Source organism: Molossus molossus, unplaced genomic scaffold (genome assembly GCF_014108415.1).
Source record: "Molossus molossus isolate mMolMol1 unplaced genomic scaffold, mMolMol1.p scaffold_m16_p_21, whole genome shotgun sequence".
NCBI classification, from domain to species: domain Eukaryota; kingdom Metazoa; phylum Chordata; class Mammalia; order Chiroptera; family Molossidae; genus Molossus; species Molossus molossus.
The window spans coordinates 36926327-36948682 of NW_023425357.1; the positions used below are offsets into that span (position 1 = coordinate 36926327).

General features: G+C 49.5%; 2 protein-coding genes across 9 annotated transcripts in view; both read right to left on the bottom strand.

Moving 5' to 3' along the window:
• NFATC3 (nuclear factor of activated T cells 3) overlaps nt 1-2711 on the bottom strand; it is a 133522-nt gene extending 130811 nt beyond the window's left edge. For 3 of the 5 annotated variants that reach the window (XM_036275781.1, XM_036275780.1, XM_036275779.1), the window contains exon 1: nt 2383-2513. In XM_036275781.1, the coding sequence (XP_036131674.1) occupies nt 2383-2485 (103 nt within the window). In that variant the 5' untranslated portion in view covers nt 2486-2513. Of the gene's footprint in view, nt 1-2382 lie in introns of all 5 variants that reach the window. The other 2 variants (XM_036275777.1, XM_036275778.1) reach the window with 2 other exon arrangements.
• A 5197-nt stretch (nt 2712-7908) lies between these two features.
• DUS2 (dihydrouridine synthase 2) overlaps nt 7909-22356 on the bottom strand; it is a 41436-nt gene continuing 26988 nt past the window's right edge. For 3 of the 4 annotated variants that reach the window (XM_036273918.1, XM_036273916.1, XM_036273917.1), the window contains 7 exons: nt 20182-20268; nt 18116-18284; nt 12257-12378; nt 11330-11479; nt 9887-9974; nt 8724-8797; nt 8249-8486 (listed from right to left, as the gene is read on the bottom strand). In XM_036273918.1, coding sequence (XP_036129811.1) covers nt 8249-8486; nt 8724-8797; nt 9887-9974; nt 11330-11479; nt 12257-12378; nt 18116-18284; nt 20182-20268 — 928 coding nt within the window. Of the gene's footprint in view, nt 8487-8723; nt 8798-9886; nt 9975-11329; nt 11480-12256; nt 12379-18115; nt 18285-20181; nt 20269-22356 lie in introns of all 4 variants that reach the window. The other variant, XM_036273915.1, reaches the window with a different exon arrangement.

Genomic DNA, 22356 nt, shown 5'->3' on the forward strand with positions numbered 1-22356 from the left:
CCCAGATTAGGGACTAGGCTACCAGGAACTGGGAAGGGGTTAGGAAGAATGAGGAACAACTGCTTAATAGGTTCAGGGTTTCCTTTTGGGTTGATGAAAATATTTTGGATCTAGATAGAAGTAGTGATTGCACAACACTGCGAATGCACAAAATGCCACTGAATCATTCCCTTTAAAATGGTTTATGTCATATATTTCACCTTAATGAAAAAAATATAAAAGATAGCTACTGTAATATTTTTAAGTGACCTTTTTTTGTCACAAATAAAACTGTTCAAGTTTAACTTTGGGAATTTCAGTTATAATAGAAGTTCCAAACCTTAACTCCTTCTAAAGACCCATATTAATATCAAAATGGTTTTGGGGGCTTTTGGGGGCTCTCACACTGATGTTTTTTCAAAAGCTGTTTTTATGGGTTTTAAATGTTATTCAATATTTTGTATGTACATACAATTCCTATTTACATGATGATACTCCTTAATTACCCATATGGTTGGTTAACATCTTTTTTTTTTAAAATTGGGATGGGGTGAGGGGCTGGAGAGAGCCGAGTAGAGAAGAGCCTTAGAAATAGACCCTGGGCTGATCAATCCTGATAATTGCAAATAAACCCAGCTTTGTGACTTATCTATATCCCAAAACCTCAGCTGACTCTGGGCTGCCTTCCTTTGTTTGCTTTTTTACCTGGAGCCTAGCCTGGCTAACATCTTTATTGATCATATATTTTGGTATACAATGTGTTCTTCTCAAGTTTGTGCCCAATAAGTTTCCCGACATCATCAATTGTATATGTTCCTTACAATGAAAATACTCAACTTAGTTGTTTTTATTTTGTTAAATCCCAATAATCTAAGTACAATTCAATGCCGACTTCTCCACAAATGCAACATTTCCCCTTTCTACCTCTTATAACATGAGCCACCATTCAGTGTGCCTACTAGCATAGTTATTTGGGTTATGTGCCCCCCAATCCCACTTCCCAAGTTCCTTGAGGGGCCTCAGTCCTCTTTGCATCTAACACTACAAAATACCTAACAGTACCTTCGACATAATAAGTGTTCAAATAATGTCAGTGGAATTAAAATAAACACAGCCAACAAATAACTATTGTAAATTATTTATAATGTTGAAAAAGACATCTAACCTATAAAGACTAAAAGGACTGTTAAGACAAATTTGGCCCAGAGAATCCTCATGCCTCACATTCAAGTATGTTTTTCAATGCAACTCTACAAAACAGTCTGTTGAACATCAATATTAACATGAAGTAATTCACCTAATACCCAGAAAGAATACATAGGGATTAATTAGTCTTACCATCTCCCTTTTAAAGTTCGCCTAGAGCCCCGCCAGTGTGGCTCAGTGGTTGAATGTAGACTCATGCACCAAGAGGTCGCTGGTCAGGGCACATGTCCAGGTTGTGGGCCAAATCCCCAGTTGGGGGCATGCAGGAGGCGACCAATAGACAGGTACTCTCTCATAGATGTTTCTATCTCTCTCTCCCTCTCCCTTTCTCTCTCTCAAAATTCAATAAAGGAAAAAAAAAATTTTTAAGTTCGCCTAGACATGTATAGGAAAAGTGAACTTAATGAACCACAGTATTTCAAACCAGGTCACAAGAGAGCTCTTAAGTCCCCAGCCATTGTTTCTATTTCCTGATTGGTCTGAACATGTATTATGGTGCCCAACCTTACCAATTCACGATCTCCTTTAAACCATCTTCCTAGGTAAGCTTTTTCTTAAAATAAAAACTGACTTCTAGAACTTTCGAGAATTATGAACAAAGTACCCCACTTTCTTCTAATATTCTGAAACACTTTGCTCAAGAAAAGAAACCTAGTTTTCAGAAAGTCCCGTTATGTTACACTTAGAAATAAAGTGGAACTCTTAACACCATAGCATTACTCTCCCAGCAAAGTAGATTTAACAAGACATGTGCACGAATTTTAGAGAGCTCCTATACTTCAAGAATGTGCATCTTTCAAATAAAGACTTTAAAAGACTAAGAACAGATGAAAAACCAAGTGCGCTTACACTTCACAGGGACATTTTTCTCCGCACCACGCTAGCAAAGCAGCGACAACCAGACGCCACTTGGGCAGTGGCCCCGACCCTCGGCCTCCAAACCCCAGGAGTCCAACAGGCGTCCCAGAGTCGAGTTCCCCACTAGTTCGTTCGCTTCCAGCCAAGCCCGCGGCCACTTCCACGTCGCTGCGGCCACACGCCTCCTCAGCGATTTAAACCCGCTCTACACTCACCACACGCACGCACACACGGTGTTACCAGACACCGAACGACCAAAGCACCAGAGAGAGGGCAAGGCGCTCGTGCGAGCGAGAAAAGGAGAGAAAGCTCCTCGGTCCCGCCCGGCCCGGCACCCACCTGCAGGCCGCGAGCCCAGGGGCGGCGGCGCCGGCGTCCCTTCCTCGCCAAAGACGAGTTTGAAGTCGAGCTCGTCGTGGGCGCCACAGTTTGCAGTAGTCATCGGCGTGGCCCAGGGTGCTGTGGCTCCTCCTCAGGCGGCGGCGGCGGCTACGGCGGCGGCGGCGTCTCCTCAGCGCCGCTTCATGCCGGGCCGCGCCGGCCAGAAGATAGAGGCTCCGCGACAAACTTTCCGGGAGGTGAACGCGACGCCCAGCGTTCGGTTCCGAGCTCTAGCGCTGGCCGTGCGCCGAGCTGCACCAGGAGCTACCGCCACTGCCAGCAGTTGGTGCCTAAACCGCCAGTCACCGTAGACGACATTCCCCGCCCCGCAACAGCCGTCGCAGCCGCCGGCGCGCGCCCGCCCCCGCCCCCGCCCCCAACTGCACGCCCGTCTGACCAGACCGCCCCATAGGCCACCGGGGCCGCGGGCTAACCCGATGGCCCCGCCCTCTCACTGGCCTACCGCATGACCCTGTCCCCCGGAGAAGGAAGTCACGTGAATATGGAGCGCCCCGCTACCTCTTGGGAGTTGTAGTTTGGCCTCTATTCCCTTCTTAATTTGTAAAACAGGTTGTCAAGTCGATAGCCCTCTCTAATCGGATTAAGGAGCCCAACACCGGCCAATCGGAGAAATCCCTTTCCTTATTGGGCGGGGCTCATGTTGAGGAAGGGGTACCAGAGCCCTGAGGTTATGAGTTCCGTGAGGAGCTGCTGCAGTATTACTCCACTTGACTAGGTTTGGGAAAGATATCAGGGCCCCGGAAGATTATGTGGACGGTATTCAAACCCTCATACCCAAACCCAAGCCTAATGGCGGGGTCTCAGGAGGGCAGGGAGCAGACCGAGCCTGGGTGGGGCGGAGCCAGAGACCTGGACTGCCCTTGGAGTCCTGAGTCTGAGCTCTGTGTCGCTGTAGGGGCGGGTTCTTCACTTCACTGGTTATGCCTTATCTGCCTCTATGAGCTGGTCTAGCAGCTGCTCCGTTGAGGACAGGCTGCGCCTTCAAAGCCGAAGCAAAGCCCGACAGGCAGGGTCTGTCCCCTGCTGGAAGTTGGAAAGCCCCTTGTGAACTCGCGACATTCTCGGAATCGTGACCTCTGCCTCCCAGTACACAAGAAAGCGGGAGGGATCCTGCTACCCAAACCAAATGACTGTTAGTGGGGAAGTGACACACTGTCTAAAGAACCGTTTACACTCTTGGCCCCTCCCCAGCAGGCCAGTCTTCCCCTGAGATGTTCTAAGACGCCTCCTCCGGGGCCCAGAATGGAGGCCATGCCTGAAGAAGCTGAACCTGGCTTGTTTATTTACAGCTGCTCCGAGGCGCAGGGTGGACGGGGAGCTGGAAGAGGAGGAGGTGACCAACTCCCCTAGCTCCAGGCCCCACAGGGAGCAGCATCTCCACAAAGGCGTTGTGGAGGAACCTAGTGGGGACACAGAAATAAATCAGTCTCCCTTCAGGGGTCAGGGAGAGGACAGCAATTCCATAATCACTGTGCTAAGAGATTAGGTAGGGCTGTGCCAGGAGCTCAGAGAAGGTTCATAATCCTGCTGGCTACAAATTCTCCACAGGGCTAAATACGAATTAGAGAGATGGGCAAGCGGTGAGGAAGACGGTTCCAGACAGAGAACAGATTTCTAAAGACTTGGAGACCAAAAGTACAGTGAGAAGTCAAAGGTAAGGCCAGATGAATGGACAGTGATGCAAGCCACTACAAGGTATCTGGACTTTATCCTGAGGGCATTAGGGATCCACAGAAGGGTTTTGAGTAGGGTACTTCCATGTTCAGAATACTGAATGGAAAACAACTGAATTGGGAGTGGGGGAGGTTGGAGGCAGGAGAGGATAACAGTGGTCAAGGAGAGGGAGCAAATGGCATTAATTGGGTGTGACATCCTCCAAAGAAGCTGTCCTCCAAGTTTGAGGGGCTGAGTGTAGAACTTAGAGGCCAAAAGCCACACTAACTTTGCAAAGCCTGCCCCAGGCAGATGGTTGGCCTGCCCATTAGTACCATATATAACATGACCCTGGTATAAAAAGATCCCAGAAGGTTGTCCAACTTACCTCCCCCTCCCCATAAAACAATACAATTTCAAGATGTGTCTCCCTGCTCCCACACACATAACTCCCAGGTTATCATATGGTTGGAGAAAAAGGACCATTATCTAGCTTCTTTGCCCTCCAGATAGGACTTTACCTAAACCACAGACTCAGCCTGCCAGGCCAGAGGAAAAGCAATGGGAAACTAGACCTGTCAGCTCGATCCATAGGAAGGAACCACAGAAGCTGCAGATGACTTGAAAAATGCATTCATCAAACGCTAGGTGATGCAGTAGTGTTCTCAGCCACTAAAATTGAAGAAAACTTAGAAGGGGTCAGGTCTTGGGGAAGGTTTTTGGTCTGGAGGAAACTGAGAACCCTATTATGGAGTGATAAGGGCTGGGGCAGTGGTGGGCATCCACTTTAGGAAGAATGTCACTTTTGTAAGAAAGGCAGCAATGGCTGGAAACTCTGCAGGCTGTAACAGGCCCCCACTACCACATACACACAGCAATACTCAAACTCTCTCCATCCCTTTTTCTTAATTAGGGCCAGGACCTCCTCCATGAGCTCTTCCTCAGGCCAGCTCCAAAGCTTTCGTAGATGGCAGGAGGCCATCTGACTCACCTCCAGCCTTCTGAGAGCCCTGGGAAACTGGGAAGCTCAGGGGACCAGTGCAGTACATAGAACCCTAGACTGGGCCAGCTGTGTGGGTCCCTGAATGCCCCGCCCCCTCTCCCTCCTGTGTGAATGCCTGCCAGACCTGAGATTTAGATAAAGCCATCTATTTCATCAGCTGTCCCAGGCCTGGCTCTGAGCCCCCATTATTGAAGGCTCTCCTATGGCCTCTGAGCCATGGGATGATACAGTTTAGCCCAGTCCAGCCCCCCTTGTTCCACAGAAGAAACAGGAGACTTGGAGGAAAGTCAGAGTTTAGAAAACTTCCTCTCCGTGACACACATCCCCTCCCTCTAAGCTCTTGTTTGGTACTTCTGTGCCTCCTCGCCACCCACATGACAAGGCTGGCCATCGGGGACACAAGGACTGTCCTTGAGCAGCTCCAGTCTACATTTGAAAACTAGGTGCTGAAGTCAGCACAGGGTGCTGAGAAGACAGGGTCAGCACTTTGTCCTCAAATGCTAGGCTAAGGAGTTTGGACTTGATCCAGAGGGCAGTGAAGAGCCATGGAAGAGTTCTGAGCAAGAGTGACACCTGGGCCCTAGCCAGTTTGACTCAGTGGTTAGAGCATTGGCCTGCGGACCAGAGAGTCCCGGGTTCAGTTCCTGCTAAGGGCACATGCGTTGGTTGTAGTGTATCCCCGGCTCTGGTTGGGGTCATGTGGGTGGCGGCCACTCAATGTGTCTCTCTCACATCGATGTTTCTCCCTCTCTCTCTTCCTCCCTCTCTCCCTCCCACTCTGTCTGAAGATAAATGCAAGAGTGCTCTCAGGTGAGGATAAAAAAAAAAAAAAAGAGTAACACCTGGAAGGCACTAAGAGTACAGGGCTGCAGGTTCCCCATTCATCTGCACAAAGTCCAGTCTTCTTGCTGTGGTCTTTGGAAGACCTGCCACCCTCTCATCCCTCTTTCTCGTGTTCATATCAAAACCACTTATCCCCAAAATGTGATGAGCTAAGAGTAAGTCCTCAATCAAGATGGCTGGAATGGATGGATAAGTGTTGTGGCTACTAGGTCAAAGAGAAGTTTGGGTGTCCAAGTGGCCTCAGTTTAAGATGGGCATGGTGAGAACAGTGGATGGAGCTTTCAGACCTGACAGGGCCCTCCATTCAGTCCCAGGCCTTAGGCAGGTCACTCTGAGATCAGGGCAGGCATCACTGAGGTATGCTAAAGTGAGACCATTTGTGGGTCAACATATTCAACCAGGATCTTTGTCAGACATCCTTAGTCATGGTATATACACTAGCCCCTACCTACCTGCTCCACTGTGAATGACCCTCTCCCCAATACTTTTCCTGGACCCTCAAAGTCCCCACACTCCAACCTCTTTCTTAAGCTGACTTCTACCCCTGCCTCTCCTTCTCCATAACCCAGAAATGAATCTGACCCTGCCAGAGAGGGGTTTCCCCAGGAAACCACAATGGTGGGCAAAGAGGCTGGAGGACAAAGCCCAACCCCACTGGGGAAGTGGATCTTATGACTGAGTACCTGGGTCCACAAGGGTCCTCCCTTGGCTCAGGATGCCTGGGGGGTGGGTAGAGGGTATTAACTGGGGTCTCACTGTCTGCCCTATTCCAGTCAAGATATAAGGAAAGGCAAATAGAGCATTTTTATTGAAACAATTTTAGTAAGAAAAATCAGAAATGGTACCTAAAGCTTGAGGGCTGAGACCAGACCAAGCCTCAGTCACTCTCCTGGTTGGGGTCCCTTTTCTGGGAGCACTGGTCTGGGCAGTTAGGGCAGGATCAGCATGGAGTGATCCCATTAGCCACATCGTGTGCATATCACAGGGCTAGCCTATTTATCCTCCAACCAGCTTCAAGCAGGCAGGGAACAGCTAATCCCACTCTTGGAGGAGGACCCTTGGCCTCAAAGGACTAGAAGTAACTTGCCCAAGGTTAGATAGCCACAGACTCTGGGAGGCCACTGGTAGTACAGTATCCTTATCTGTACACAGAAGAGTAATATGGGTGCAGGGAGGGGTAGCTCTGGGACTGAGACAGAGGCCTCACTGGCCCAACCCTTGACTCAGGCTGGAAGGGCCAGAGGCTGCTGGCTGGCACAGGAGCCTGACCCTAGGGAGGTCAGGGGAGCATGGCCTTGGCCCAGAAGGGAATCCCCCCTTCTCACAGAGCTTGGAAAAGGGGAGGAGAAACAGTGTGTTTACAGCTGAGGAAGCAATAGTGGCACTTAGCAGGGACCTTTGGTCAAAATGCCCCTCCCAGTAAGTGCGGGGGTGGGGGGGGGGCCCCAAGGAGTTCAGTGTGGTAGCTGTTTGTTTGCTTCTCACTGCTAGGAGGAAATTAAAGAGAATCTGCCACTTCCTTCCCGCTCAAAAGGGATGGGGGGGTGGGGGGGGTGGGGCAGTGGTATGGGTAGGCAATCACAAGGGCCCCAAATTGTTGTAATCAGCAATCTCGTGTCCTCTGCCCAGATCAGGCACCGCATAGGTGTGTGCTTGACAGCTGGAGCTCAGACCCAGCATTCCCAACTTGCCTGAGCTGGTCCAAATAACCCAAACCATTTCCCCAGCTTCCATATCTTCTCATCAGTAAAGCCAACTGATGGCCATTGCCTCAGGTTTACCATCAGTAGAATGGGCTTCTTGGACCTTCCTGGTTCAGCTCAAATTCATTGAGCCCTAAAAGTGCTAACTTGCCCCCCACTTCCACCCAGACACATAAAGATAGCTAGGAGATAAGTTTTTTAGGAAGCTCCAGCTCTTCACAGAGGGTGGAAGTAAAATAATTATGTCAGCTCATCCATCAGTCCGTGTGTGAAGGTGCCCAAAGCTGAAGCAGCCAGCCATAGGTAAGGGTAGAAGGTCTTTATTGCACTGTACCAATGTCAGGTTAGGGAGGTGCCACCTGAAAAAGCCCCCGTTTTCATAGAAAATACTGAGATAACTGGGAACTTGGCCCTGCTACTCAGACCTACCAAGAGAGATGGGCACTCTGGGCACCCCTTGGCCCATGCTGCAGGCTGATGGCCCAGGCCAGAATCTCTTAACACCTGTCAGACAGGGGCAGCAAACTGTCCAATAGCATCTGGTTCATGCTCTGTACCCACGGTCATCTTACAGCCAGGCTCACCAGGGTAGAGACAGTGGTCACCAGCCTTCCAGGGGGCTCTCTTTACCACTTCCCACGGTTACAAAGGGCTTCTTGCACAGCTCCCCAGGTATTGCTGGCTCCTGAGCTCTGGGGCCCCCAGAGTCTTGGTCAGGTACCTCCCTCTTTCGTTTGTGAAAGGAAGGGCTCTCCTCACCCAGCCGACCCTCAGGGAGGCCCTGGCTCCTCAGACAGACGATGGCTGCAGCCTGCTCCGCCAGTTTCTTGGACTTGTCCCTGGGCAGATGAGGCATGGGGCAATAAGGCAGGTAGGCAGGCACACTGGTGACAAGACTAGAGGCTGGGGGGGCCTAATTCTCAATATCCTTGTCATAGATTCTGATAAAATTGAACATGGGGTCATCACCCAGGGATGCCACTACGCAGGTACACTACCACCCCCAACCCTCCCAGGCCAATGCTACAATCAGGCCCTCCACCCCAAGCCTCATGCCCACTGATGAGGAAACTCACCACAAGGTGGACTGGTACTTTTGCTCAGCAACAGTGACAACAGAGCAGAAGAGGCGATCCAGGGGGCGCTGAACCTGGTACAGAGAGAGGAAAGAAAACAAAGATGGCTGCATGAGGACAAGATGAATAAGCCCTGGAGACCCACCTGCCAGGGTCATGTCGAGTGAAGAGAAAAGGAAGCCCTAACCACCTCAGTTAAATGAAAGCTACCTGTTCCACATTTTTCTCCCCAGCAGAAGTGTCTAGTGCACTTTCCAGGGAAGAAAGGTGGATACACAATGACACCGCAGTGTGTCAGGAGTTTTGTCATGCACCTAAGCAAAGGGCCATCACAGCCCTTACTATGCATGACTATGGAGTCTCCTCCTACTGACATCTGGATGGATAGCTCCCCAAAGTAAGTAGTTTACCAGATGGCAAAAGGGTAAAAGGGGACAAGGACTGGAGCAAAGAAGATCTATCTGGCAGAGAGACCAGGTGATGTGGCAGGATAGAGAGCTGAGTGGATGAGACCTGAAGCAGAAAGATGTGGGGAGGTCTCATGCTGAGCTGATGAGGACCTGAGCAAGGGAAACAGAGCTCAGATTCACTTTGGAAATGTCAGTCTGGCAGAGAAGGACACAAGGCCCAGAAGGAACAAGTTTGGAGTTCAGAAGGCCAGTCAAGAAGAGAGAGAGCCATCTAAACAAAACATGGCTATAGGGACCAAAGGAAGTGAAGCTATACTGTCTCAACGTTTTCACTGAGGGCCCCATATCTGGGACCCAGTTCTATGCCCTATTAGCTGAGGCCTGGTCCAAAAATGTGTCTGTCTAATTTTCAGGTTTTAGAATCCTTCCTAAGCCACCTGGCCCTTTCCAGAGACATCTCGCCTCCCTGAGCAACACCAATGGTAGGGACTGGGCCAAGCAGTCCCTTAGGTCTCTAGTTCAGTTTTATGAGAGTAATCAGAATTAGACAACAGGCCCACTGTCAAAGGGAAGAAGCTATCAGCAACTTGTCCAACCACGAATAACCACTGTGTATCTACAAAGGGCGAAGCCAGTCTCCAGAAAAGCAGTCTGGAGCCCAGGGTACAAGTTGTAGGTGTGCTGGGGGTGATGGCACCAGCTGTGGGAATGCTGTAGGGTTAGATGAAGGGCAGGCCAGAGCCAGGAACTCACCGTTTCATATACGGGTTGTGCCAAATTCTCCCTTCGGCACCATTCTAGCAGGCACATCTTGGGGGTGATCTGGGGTAAGTATGCTCTCCTAGGGAAAGGAGGGGAAGGAGTCAGGGCCTATCCACCATCACCACTCCATTTCTCAGCAGTGGCCCTGCTCAATTCCTGGAAGGAGCTGCAGGAACTGAGACATCAAGCTGCTGCCTTTAAGATTCCTGTACCTTGCCCAGCCCGTGTGGCTCAGTGGTTGAGCATCAACCCATACACCAAGAGGTAGCAGATTTGATTCCCAGTCAAAGCATATGCCCAGGTTGTGGGCTTAATCCCCAGTAGGGGGCATGCAGGAGGCAGCCAATTGATGTTTCTCTCTCACATCCATGTTTCGATCTCTCCCTTCCTCTCTCTCTAAAAAATCAATAAAAACATCCTGGAAAAAAATACTCCTATACCTATTCCCCTGACCTCCCATTTTTGTTCCACCAGCAAGTTGGGGGCCTTCATTCTGCCTAAAGGGAAGATGGGCTTCAGCATGCTTAGGGAGTTGAGGTGGGAAGTAGAACTCGCAGCACTCTGAACTCCAGCCTGGAAAACAGCCTTTGACAGCCAGGGAGAAAGGTCCAGTTTGCCTCTCAAGACAAGACCGGAGGGATTGGGTAGGAGTGGGGAACACAAGTGGCCATACAAAGGTCTCAGGGATATAGCTTAGTACACTCTAATTATGTCCGTTGAATGTCAAAATGATCTGCTGCTGCTTTAGACATGGTGGACTCTGGTTTCAGAGTCAATCCGCACCATGTTCCAACTTTTTACCAGGAGCTCTCCAAGGATATGACTGCCCAACAGCTGTCCCTATACTCCTTCCCCCAAGCCCTTGATAGACAAGACTGGCTCCTGGTCTGGGCCTGGGAACCTGAGAAGGGCTTAGATACCAGATTGCAGAGGACAAGGATGAGGGACCCAATCAAAGTTGAGTCACAGTCTGAGGCAATAACTGCCCTGAGGCTACTTCTGCCTAGAGAGGACACCACAGGGCTGGTGAGGGACAGGGGGTATGGGCAGGAATTGCCAGATAAGAGCTAGGGTCCCACTGCTACTGGGGAACTGCCTGTAGGCAGCTAGTTCCTAAGGGCTAGGGAAAAGCACAGACTTTCAGGAATAGGAGACAAGTCCTCTCACCTGAGTTGTAGGAAGGGTGGGTCAGGGAAAAGGTAGAGTCCAATCACCCTTGGGACAACATGCACAACCCTGACAATGCTGTCTGGGCTTTCAGGGACTATCTTTTCCAAAGTGCCTTCTTTGGGTGGCTGAAAATTGAGAACAAGTGTTCTAACCAAAGAGACCTGTAGTTAGCTTGTTGCTAGTCATATACAGCAGCCAGCTTGCCAACCTGGTCAGAGCAAGGGCACCGGCCCTGGCCCAAGCTGAGGCCAGCTGAAGACCTACCGGTCAAATTTGACAGCCATCTTAATAACACTAGAGGTATCTTCAACTGGCTCCCCTGCCTCCTCTGGAGTCCTGGCTAAGAGCTCGGCCCGCCGGGAGTCCAGTTCTCGTGTGGTCTCTTCATAGAAGGCACCAAGGCCAAAGGCCTCACTATGGAAAGACAAGTAGAGTGGGGCAAGCCCCTTAGTAGAGCCAGCATCCAGGGTACTACTGCAGGAGCCCAGGGCCCCACCACTGAGAAATGTCCCTCTGTATACACCAAAACACCCCCAGGTACCTTCTACCCACCCCTGGGATCAGTCTGGACTGGCAGATAGACAGTGAATGTGGGCCCATGAGGGTGGACACCAGAGGGCAGGCAGGGCTGAGTGGAAAAGGTTCTAAAGGTCACCATCATCTGAGTCTAGCCTCTCTCCCAAGAAAAAGCATACAGGCAGGTGTCCCAGCCAGCAGTGAGTAAGCTGACCTACACAGCATGCATAGCCTCATCCTCATGTGGGCCTATGGGAGGAAGAGATGGAGGCCTGACCATTGAGTGGTTCCCTACTTCCTGCCCCAGCCACAGGTAGTTAGGCCTCATGTAAATTGAGGTACTACCCAGAGCTACAGAGTTATACTCATGAAAATTATACTCTTGAGCTCACAAGACACCTGGGTCAAGCTGATGAAGTTAGGTGGTACAGGGACCAAACCAACACCACAAGCCCAGAATGAGGAGATTCTTCTATTCCTTATAACTACAGTAGGTACATTCCCTTCCCAAATCTTAAATTGCCTGTCTCCAATTACCCCTAGGGCACACCCTGCTACTGCACATCCACCTCCAGAAGCTGTGTCCCTGGTCCTCTGGTAGAGTCAGCTTAAGACTCAGGGTCAAGCCTGGGCAATGTCTGCAAGGACAGATTGACAGCCCATTACCCGTCTCACCAAATTTCCCTGGAAGACTGGGCAGCATGGAGCAATTTTCCCTGGGGCGACTCCAACTGTTCTCGTAGCATCTGGCACAAGCAGTACTTGGTGTTGGTGTAGTGATTTTCATACTGCACAGCCTGGAAGAAGAACCGACATGAATCCATCTGCTGCCCAGGCAGGCTCTGAGGCCTGAGGTTTGCTCTGATGCATGGAAAGGGGATCCCAGGGGGCACCGAGGTGTGCTTGCAGCCAAGGTAGTGGGACTCCATTAGAAGAGCCATCTCCGTCCTGGCCATCTAATCCTCTAATTGGTGGTATAGAGCTCAATCAAGAGCATACCCTACTGGACCACCTGTCTGAAGTCCAGATATGCAGGAGCCCCTCCTGCTTCAGCCACCATAGTTAACCATAGAGGATCTGCTGCCAAGCATCTTCTAAGGCATAGAGGGAGAACGAGACAAATCCTGGTGTGGCAGGAAGAGCTCCAGGACAGGGTGAGATTCTTCTATTCCTTATAACTACAGTAGGTACCTTCCCTTCCCAAATCTTAAATTGCCTGTTTCCAATTTCCCCTACATGGGTAAAGTACAGTACTACCTACTAAATATGTTCACATGTGTTACTCGTCACTTCACTGAGCTATACAAGCGTGAGGTGCAGCTGTTACCACAACCTCATAAACTGGTAAGTGCAGGCTCTGGAAGACAAGACAACTGACTGCCCAGGGTACCCAGTAGAAGCCCGCCTGACTGGGGAACGCCGGAGAGTGTGCATGTTGGAGTGCCCCAACCCTCCAGAACCCCCTCTAACTCCTTGGCCTCTACACTTTTCTGATACCACAAGGCCTAAGTCTTCAGTGCCATGGCACACTCAGGACAAAGAAGGGATATGTAGATAAGCTCCAGTGGCCTTGATTCAGCTTACTGGGGACAGAAAACACCTGACTGGACCAGAAACAGCCCTGCCTATGCTTGAAAGCCATTCCCTTTCTCCAGGACAACAAACATTTTTTTTTCTTTTAACCTCACCCAAGAACATGCTTAGGGAGGAAGGGAGGGAGAAAGAGAACCATTGATGCGAGAGACAAACATCGATCGGTTGCCTTCCATATGTGCCCCAACTAGGGATCAAACCCACAACCCAGGTATGTGCCCTGACCAGGAATCGAACTGGCAAACTTTCAGTGCACAAGATGACACTCAATCAAATGAGCCACTCCAGCCGGGCAGGACAACAAACACTCTTGAAGACCTGCCATGGGTCAAGCTAAGCAGGAATGATAACAGCACCTTTCACCCAGTGAGCAAGCTCAGCGCAATTGAACATGTCTTCTCTGCTACAGACTTACCAGCTGGCCAAAAGAGCTAGACAGCTGACCTGGGCTGAAACAAGCCCCCTTTGCCTCTGGTTGACCCAGGCTACTAGAGAGACTGGTGGTCACCAATCTGCCCAACAAGACACCCAGAACCAGGGGGATGACAGCTGCAGCATCAAGCAACGAAGGCTCGGGACAAGATGGCGGTGTATGTAAACACGCTATCATGTCCTCCCACAACCACATCAAAGTTACAACTAAACTACAGAACAACCATGTTTCAGAACCACCTGAAATCAAGCTGAATAAAAGTCCTACAACTATGAAATTAAAGAAGAAGCCGCATGGAGACTGGTAGGAGGGGAGGAAGCGCGACGGGCTGGCACCACACCCCCATGTGGCGGATAAAAATTAGGAGGATACCTTGGCTGGGAAGGTCCTCCCTGAGGGCTGAGGGAACCCCATCCCACACCAGGCACTCAGCTCAGAGTTCCAGTGCCAGGAAAAGAAGTCCCCATAACTTCTGGCTGGAAAAACCAGCGGGAACTGAGGCTCAGGGAGGCTGCGGTTGCTGGAGCTCTAGGCAGCTCCTCTTTTATTTTATTTATTTTATTTTTTTGGTACATGCCCCTAGCGGGAACCAAACCTGGGACTCTCTGGTCTGCAGGCCCACTCTCCAACCGCTGAGCCAAACCGGCCAGGGCCCTAGGCAGCTCCTCTTAAAGGGCCCGCGCATGAACTTATTGGACTCACTCCCTCTAAGCTTGGAGGGGAGGCAGCTTGAGAGGCACCAGAAACATACAGGGAAGAACTGAGCTGTTTGGCACTGGAGCGAGGGCTGGAGAAGAGGCTTTCTCTGGGACAAACGTGCTGTCAGAGGCCTTTGTTCCTTTGGTGAACCCTTCCCTGGGGAAGCAGACAGCCGCCATATCTGGGACTCCAGCAACCTGGCTCATACTGGTAGCCCCGCCCTGGTGATTCCCTGAGGCTCCGCCACTCCCAACCTTCAGGCCCACCCAAGCTGTTGCCAGTTGCTTTACCTTAGGATTGGCCTGTCTTGGATCCTCCTTCAGGTTTTTCTAAATTCTTTTTTTTTTAATCCTCACCCAAGGACATTCTTTCTTCACATAGAGTGGGAGGGAGAGAGAGGAAGAGAGAGAGAGAGAGAAACATCGATGTAAAAGGGACACATCGAGTGGCTGCCACCTGCATGACCAACCAGGGCCAGGGACAAACTGCAACGAAGGTACGCCCTTAGCGGGAACTGAACCCAGGTCTCTCAGGCCGACGCTCTAACCGCTGAGGCAAACCCGCAAGGGCCCTAAATTCTTTCAAACACGCAGCATCTGGTTTCACCTAGCCCCATACCTCTCCTTAAATAATACATAGAAACAAACACAGGGAGGCAGCCAAAATGAGTAGACAAAGAAACAGGTACCAAATGAAAGAACAGAACAAAACTCCAGGAAAAAAACTAAGCAAAATGGAGATAAGCAACCTAACAGATGCTGAGTTCAAAATGCTGCTTATAAGGATGCTCAATGAACTTAGTGAGAACCTCAGCGAACTTAGTGATGGCCTCAAGAGCATAAAAAAGGACCAGTCAGAAATGAAGGATGCACAGGCAGAAATGAATGAGGCACTAACTGAAATAAAGAGTAATTTACACAGATTCAATAGTAGAGTAGGTAAAGCCAAGAAGCAAACCATCGATTTGGAACATAAGGAAGCAAAAAACACCCAATCAGAACGGCAAAAAGAAAAAACAATCCAAAAAAATGAGGATAGTGCAAGGAGCCTCTGGGACAACTTCAAGCGTGGCAACATTTGCATCTTGGGGGTGCCAGAAGGAGAAGAGAGAGGACAAGAAATCGAAAACCTATTTGAAACAATAATGGCAGAAAACTTCCCTAACTTGGTGAAGGAAACAGACATACAAGTCCGGGAAGCACAGAGAGTCCCAAACAAGATGAACCCTAAGAGGCCTACACCAAGACACATCATCATCAAAATGAAGAAGGTTCAAGACAAAGAGAGAATCTTAAAAGCAGCAAGAGAAAAGCAGTTAGTTACCTACAAGGGAGTTCCCATAAGGCTGTCAGCCGATTTCTCAAAAGAAACTTTGCAGGCCAGCCCTGGCCAGTTTGGCTCAGTGGTTGAGTGTCGGCCTGCGGACCAGAGTCCCAGGTTTGGTTCCTGCTAGGGCCACGTACCACAAAAAAAAAAAAAAAAAAGAAAGAAACTTTGCAGGCCAGAAGGGAGTGGCAAGAAATATTCACAGTGATGAAAAGCCAGAACCTACAACCAAGATTACTCTATCCTGCAAAGCTGTCATTTAGAATCGATGGCCATATAAAGACTTTCCCAGACAAGAAAAAGCTAAAGTAGTTCATCACCACCAAACCATTATTATATGAAATGTTGAAGGGCCTTCTTGAAGAAAAAGAAAAAATATGAACAAACACAATGGCAATGAATACATAGCTACAGACAATGGAATCTACAAACAATGAACAAGCAGAACAGAAACATTCTCATAGATATAGAGAACATTTTGTTGGTTGCCAGATGGGAGGGGGACTGGGGGAATGGGTGAAAAAAGGTGAAGGGATTAAGAAGTACAAATTGGTTGCTAGACTGACAAACCTCAAAGGGAAGGGGAGTTGGGGGGTGGGAAGAAATACACCAAAGAACTTATGTGTATATGTGCATAACCAGTGGACACAGACAATAGTGTGGGAAAAGGCAGGAGGGGGGCGGGAGTAGAGAGGAGAGGGTCAATGGGGGCAAAATGAGGAACATCTGTAATACATTCAACAATAAAGATTAAAAAAAATTTTTTTAAAAAAGAAAAGCAAGGGAGGCTCTAGGACAGAGGCTGCCCAGCTCTGGACACGGGCCTCAGGGCCTCCTATCATCCCCAGCTTCCTCAGCTCTAGGGACACCCCAAAGCCATGGCAGCCACAACTGCTCAGGCATGGCCATAGCCTGAAGAGGACATAGGAAGTCTGAAGATCTGAGAAGCTCCTGATCTTTCCAGGTGGATGTAAGCCCCAGGATTGAAGAAATGAGTGGATGTCTAGTCAGAGTGAGGGCTCAGGCTCAACTCACTAAAGAATTTGAGAACCGCCAGGCCAGTGTGGCTCAGTAGTTGAGAGTCAACGCATGCACCAAGAGGTCACCAGTTCAGTTCCCAGTCAGGGCACATGTCCAGCTTGTGGGCCTAATCCCGGGGCATGCAGGAGGCGGCCAATTGATGTTCTCTCTCATCGATGTTTTTATCTCTCTCTCCCTCTCTGCCCCCCCCCCCAAAATCAATAAAGAAAAATTTTTTTTTTAAAAAAAGAAATGAATTTGAGAACCATTCACTCTCTCCACTGGTAGACATGCACATCAAATCACGAGTCACAAGAGTTCCAGAGCTGTGCCAAAGGGACAGGGCAGCTGAACTTGTCAAAAAAAAATTCCTTTACAGGGAAATGCCCCTGGCACTACCATCAAGCTCCCAGTGATAAGAAAAAGCTATTTGCCCTGGCCAGTTTGGCTCAGCGGTTAGAGCGTTGGCCTGCGGTCCGGAGAAACCCGGGTTCGATTCCCGCTAAGGGCATGTACCTCGGTTGCAGTTTGTCCCCGGCCCTGGTTGGTCGTGCGGGTGGCCGCCACTCGATGTGTCCCTTTCACATCGATGTTTCTCTCTCTCTCTCTCTTCCTCTCTCTCCCTCCCACTCTATCTGTACAAAAAATGGAAAAATGTCCTCGGGTGAGGATAAAAAAAAAAAAAAAAAAGGAAAAGCTATTCCCTAAGGAGAGGGTTAACATTTGGCTATTCCCTAAGTTAGGGATAAAAGCATTCTGGGAATTAGCAAGCGAAGAGTTTTGAGTGATTCTGACTAAGACAAGGTGAGAAGTCTCTATGGAGATAATCTGTCCTCAATAATAACTACAATGACTCCTCCTGGTTGTGGCTGCTCTGGCACCAACCCATTGGCATGGGTGTCTTCAATGACACAGACCCCACTGTCATTGTGCATGCACAAATACATGTGTGGGGTTGAAAAAGAGAAAGCAATCATGTGTTTGGGACCCCAGAGGTCCTTGCTATGACCCCTCACCTTGGAAGCTTTATTTATTTATTTTTTCCTTTTATTGATTTTAGAGAGAGAGGAAATGAGAGGGAGAGAGAGATAGAAACATCAATGAGCGAGAACATCAATTGGCCACCTCCTGTATGCCCCCACTGGGGATTGGGCCCACAACCTGGCATGTGTCCTGACCAGGAATCCAACCAGCAACCTCTTAGTGCATGGATCGATGTTCAACCAGTAAGTCATACCAGCCGGACTCACTTTGGAAGCTTTAGAAGGAGGTGATTAGCAGTAGGCCTCCCCACCACCCTGGGAGACCCAATGCTGCATGACCAGAACTGAAAAGAAAAGGAGAGAAACAACAAGGGCTGCTGGTAGCTGCCAGCTGCCAGCTGGGGGCTCACCCAAAGCGCTTTCTGCAGGAATGTGGCAGATAGGGAGAAATGTTTGTTTTAAAAAAATGCAGAGACGTACGTATCGGATGTACTTCTGCATGACCTCCTCCAGGGGCCGCAGACCCTCCTTGCAGAAGATGGATGGGTTCCACATGGCAGCTCGTGCCACCATCACTGAAGAGGCTGCTGTAGCTTGTCGAAAGTCCTCGATGTCCAAATAATCTAGGATGTGGTCGTGAGATCCTCCACTGAAAGGCAACAGGAATGAGGGGGTGTCCCCATCCTTGTCCCAGCATTTTCAGAAAAACACAACTCCTAAGTCGGTCTCCCACTAACTGTGTGGCTTTGGCTAAGTCCTTCAGCTGTGAGCACTTGTAGAGCCTGGAGATTCTCACACACACACCCCACTGTGGGGTCAGAAGCACCAAGTGAGACAATTCAGGAAAGCAGCCAAACCATGCCTGGCACTTTTTATCTTCCTTCCACTTCATCCTAAGCCGCGGCTAAAGCCAGCCCACATCTGAAGACATAGGTCTGTAAGTGGATATTGAGATGATAGGAAACGTCCCCAGTCTGGGGCACCTATATGGCCACTAAGGGCTGGGTCAAGACCCTAGAGCGGGAGCAGACACAGTGGTGGTTGTGTGAGGAAAGGAGGCCCAGTTTGGTTGCAATTTCCCTTCCTGCCACCATGCAGCCCCAAGGACTCCCTTATAAACTGCTCTATCTTCATCTGTTCCATTAGAAGCCAGGCAAGCACCTTCAGTCCAGAGACAGCATTGTGTGTGCGTGCACGTGTGTGTGTGTGTGTGTGTGTGTGTGGCAGCAGGTGGGGGACACCTCAGATGGGAGCAACAGCAAGAGGGTCCAGTGTTTTGAGTAGCCCTAACTCTCCAGACCACCTCTAAAATGCCTTGGCCTGGGCCCTGGCCAGTTTGGCTCAGCGATTGAGCATAGGCCTGCAGACCAGAGAGTCCCGGGTTCGGTTCCCGCTCGGGGCATGTACCACTAAATAAATACATACATACATACATACATACATACATACATACTCCTTGGCCTGGGGGAGTCTGGGCCTGGCTACCAACCCCACCCTTAGCTCTCCTCTCCCTCTCACTCCCAGCAGTCAGGGATGCCTTTTGTCAGGGCTTCATGGCTTTGGAACTTTCTTGTTCTCATCCTGCTATCAGGTTCTGTGCCATACCAAAGTGCAGGGCTGATATGGACTCCCCACTGGCCTACACAGGCCAGCTCCCCAGGAGCAACTGGACACTGTGTGACTACGAAGCCTTTGGGCTGGTCACTGGTACCTCACACCTGCCAGTCTGGGTTCTAGGTCCCATAGCTGCCCAGAATGCTTGTTGGGACTGTGGACTGTGACTGGCCTTATAAACCTTAAGCCATACAGGAATGGTCAAAAGTAGATTTACAGTTATTCATATGAAAAATAATATAATAATTAATAAATAATGTAAGAATAAACTGTTTTGTTTACTCACAACTGTAAACCTCCTTTTGCCCACCCTGTATGATTTTGTGTGTTCTGGCTTGATCCTCCTCACTCAATACCCTGTACACCTAACTCTGATGTGACATCACCTTCCCCTGGGCCCGCTTCACAGCCACCTTCTTGTTCTCCCTGTCTCCTGAACACTCCTACCTACAACCCATCCATCAGAATGCCCTGGGCCCCTGCCTATTGCACTTACATCAGCCACTCACCAGAGGCCAAGAAACATGATAGGCACTTGTCTGCCTCATTACCAACTTCATTTTTCATCCCACCCCTTTTCTTCTTTTCCCTTAAGGTCAACTTTTAATGCTATTTCATTCCATTTAAAAAAAATTTTTTTTTCTTCATTGATTTTTTAGAGAGAGAGGAAGGGAGAGGGAGAGAGAGATAGAAACATTGATGAGAGAAAACATCGATTGGCCACCTCCTTGCATGCCCCCCACTGTGGATTTGGCCCACAACCTGGGCATGTGCCCTGACCAGGAATCGAACCAGTGACCTCTTAGTGTATGGGTCGACACTCAACCACTAAGCCACACCGGCCAGGCTCATTCCATTTTTATATGCCAGCTTAAACCCCTTATGAGTGAGGTAGGGCATAAAAAAGTAAATGATGAGGAAGGGAGGCTTACTTGGCTATGACAGGAATAGAGAGAGTTTCAGCAATGGCTTTGATGGTTTCACAGTTGACAGGGTGTTGAGGTCGCTCCTCCCGCTTCCTTGAAGATAAACAAAAAAGATGGGCCTGAGGGCTGAGTTCTAAAGGTCATGTCACAGTTCACACAGGGTTATGTTAGCCAAACACTACTGTCCTCCCTACCGAACCTCAGGAAGGTCATGTGGCCATCAAGGACAGGGCTCTAGGCTGCAATCGATGGTTCTCCATTACCTCTGCTATGAGGGTCAAGAGCAGCACAAGTCTATGCTGAGAAGGCAAGTTCAGCTCTTGGAGGCCTACAGGAGAGGCATGGTTGCAGGGGTCTCATGTGGGTGGCCTGACCCCCAAGGTCACATCACCTTTTTCTGGCTTTCCCTCGTCTCTCGCAGAGGTGAGAGACAGTGCCATAAGGATGCTACCCCTACTGCCCTGGTTCTGCCCTCCCCAAGGGACTAGGAACAGCTGCTGCCACTCAGACTGGCCACTCCCACACAGCTGCCTATGCTGAGGCCAAGTTCGGCAGCTGATCCTGGGGAGAGGCACCTGGCACAGAGTAGACCCAGCAGCCAGGGTAGGCCACAGGCCATGGCTATCACAGTGAGCCTCAGGGATGCAGCACCACAAGGTCCCTTCCTTCCAAGGTCAACTGCAAGAAGTTCTTGTGAATGAGACTGAGTCTTAGTGATGCTGAGGTGAGCCATGACCTGAGCTGTTCTCAGGAACAAGCAAGAGAGGTGGTTGACCTGCCTTTACCCAGGTCTTTTCTGGGTGTGTCCTCTCTGCTATGCTCATTAACAAAAGGATCAGGGGCCACAGGGCCTCAGAAGACCCAGTCAACTCAGCCTCCACATTTACCTCCCCATACCCCAGCAGCCAGTTCTAGCCATCCTCAACAGCTTTGATGGCCAGAATCCCTCCTTAAACTCACTAAAATCTGTCTTCCTCATGTTTCCAACTACTGGTAGAAAGAAACCTTATAAAGCAGAAATTATCTAAATTTCCAAACGAAGTGGTGCTGAGAGAGGTTAAATGATCTGTCCAAGGATACACAGCTAAGAAGCAGCAGAACTGGAATTTGAAACCAGGCAGTCTGAGCCCACAGCCTGTTACCTCAGGGTATATAATGGGTGTAGCATTTTACCTCCCCCTACTGGCTTCCATCAATATAGCTCTGCTTTTCTGTTTTATATGTTGGAGTTCTGGGTTCCCTTTTCTGCAAATGCTATAAGAGGCATAACCAGCAAAAATGGGCTGGTCCTACAAGACCCCTGAACCCAAAAGGAACATCACTCAGAGAAGAGAGGTCACTCTGGCCAAAGTCTACAGACCTGGGGCTCTGTACAGCCTAAACACAGGAAGCAAGTTTGACTGGGAAACCCAGAGTAGCCTTCAGCAATACCTGAGTTCTCAGTAGAGTGCACATCAGCTACAGATACAAGGACTGTTTAAGGCAGTCATTGTGTCAGCTGGCAATCCAACATGCAGACAAAAGAGGCAGTGACTTTAAAAGAACAGCAATCTCATCTGGCTGGTGTGGCTCAGTGGTTGAGCATCGACCCATGCACCAAGAGGTTGCCGGTTCGATCCCGGTCAAGACACATGCCTGGATTATGGGCCCAATCCCCAGTGGGGGGCATGCAAGAGGCAGCCAATTGATGTTCTCTCTCATCAATGTTTCTATCTCTCTTTCCCTCTCCCTTCCTCTCTCTCTAAAATCAATAAAGGAAAAAAAATTTTTTTAATAAATTAAAATAAATAAATAAAAGAATAGCAATCTGTCGGTTTGGCTCAGTGGCTAGAGTTGTGGGGTCAATTCCGGTCCAGGGCAAGTACCTCGGTTGCGGTTTGTCCCCAGGACTGGTCAGGGTTGTGAAGGAGGCAAGCAGTCGATGTGTCTCTCTCACATCAGTATTTCTCTCTCTCTCTCCCCCTACCCTCCCACTCTATCTGAAGATAAACAGAAAAATATCCTCGGGTGAGGATTAAGACAAAAAAAGAACAGCAATCTACCTGAGGTCATATGAGACAGAAGCTATTGCTCATCAGCAGTGAAAAGAATATGAGATTCAGAGTCAGAGTTCTAATTCCACCACTTGCTGGCTGCATGATGTAATTTTGAGCAAATCATTCCATCTCTACCATTTACACA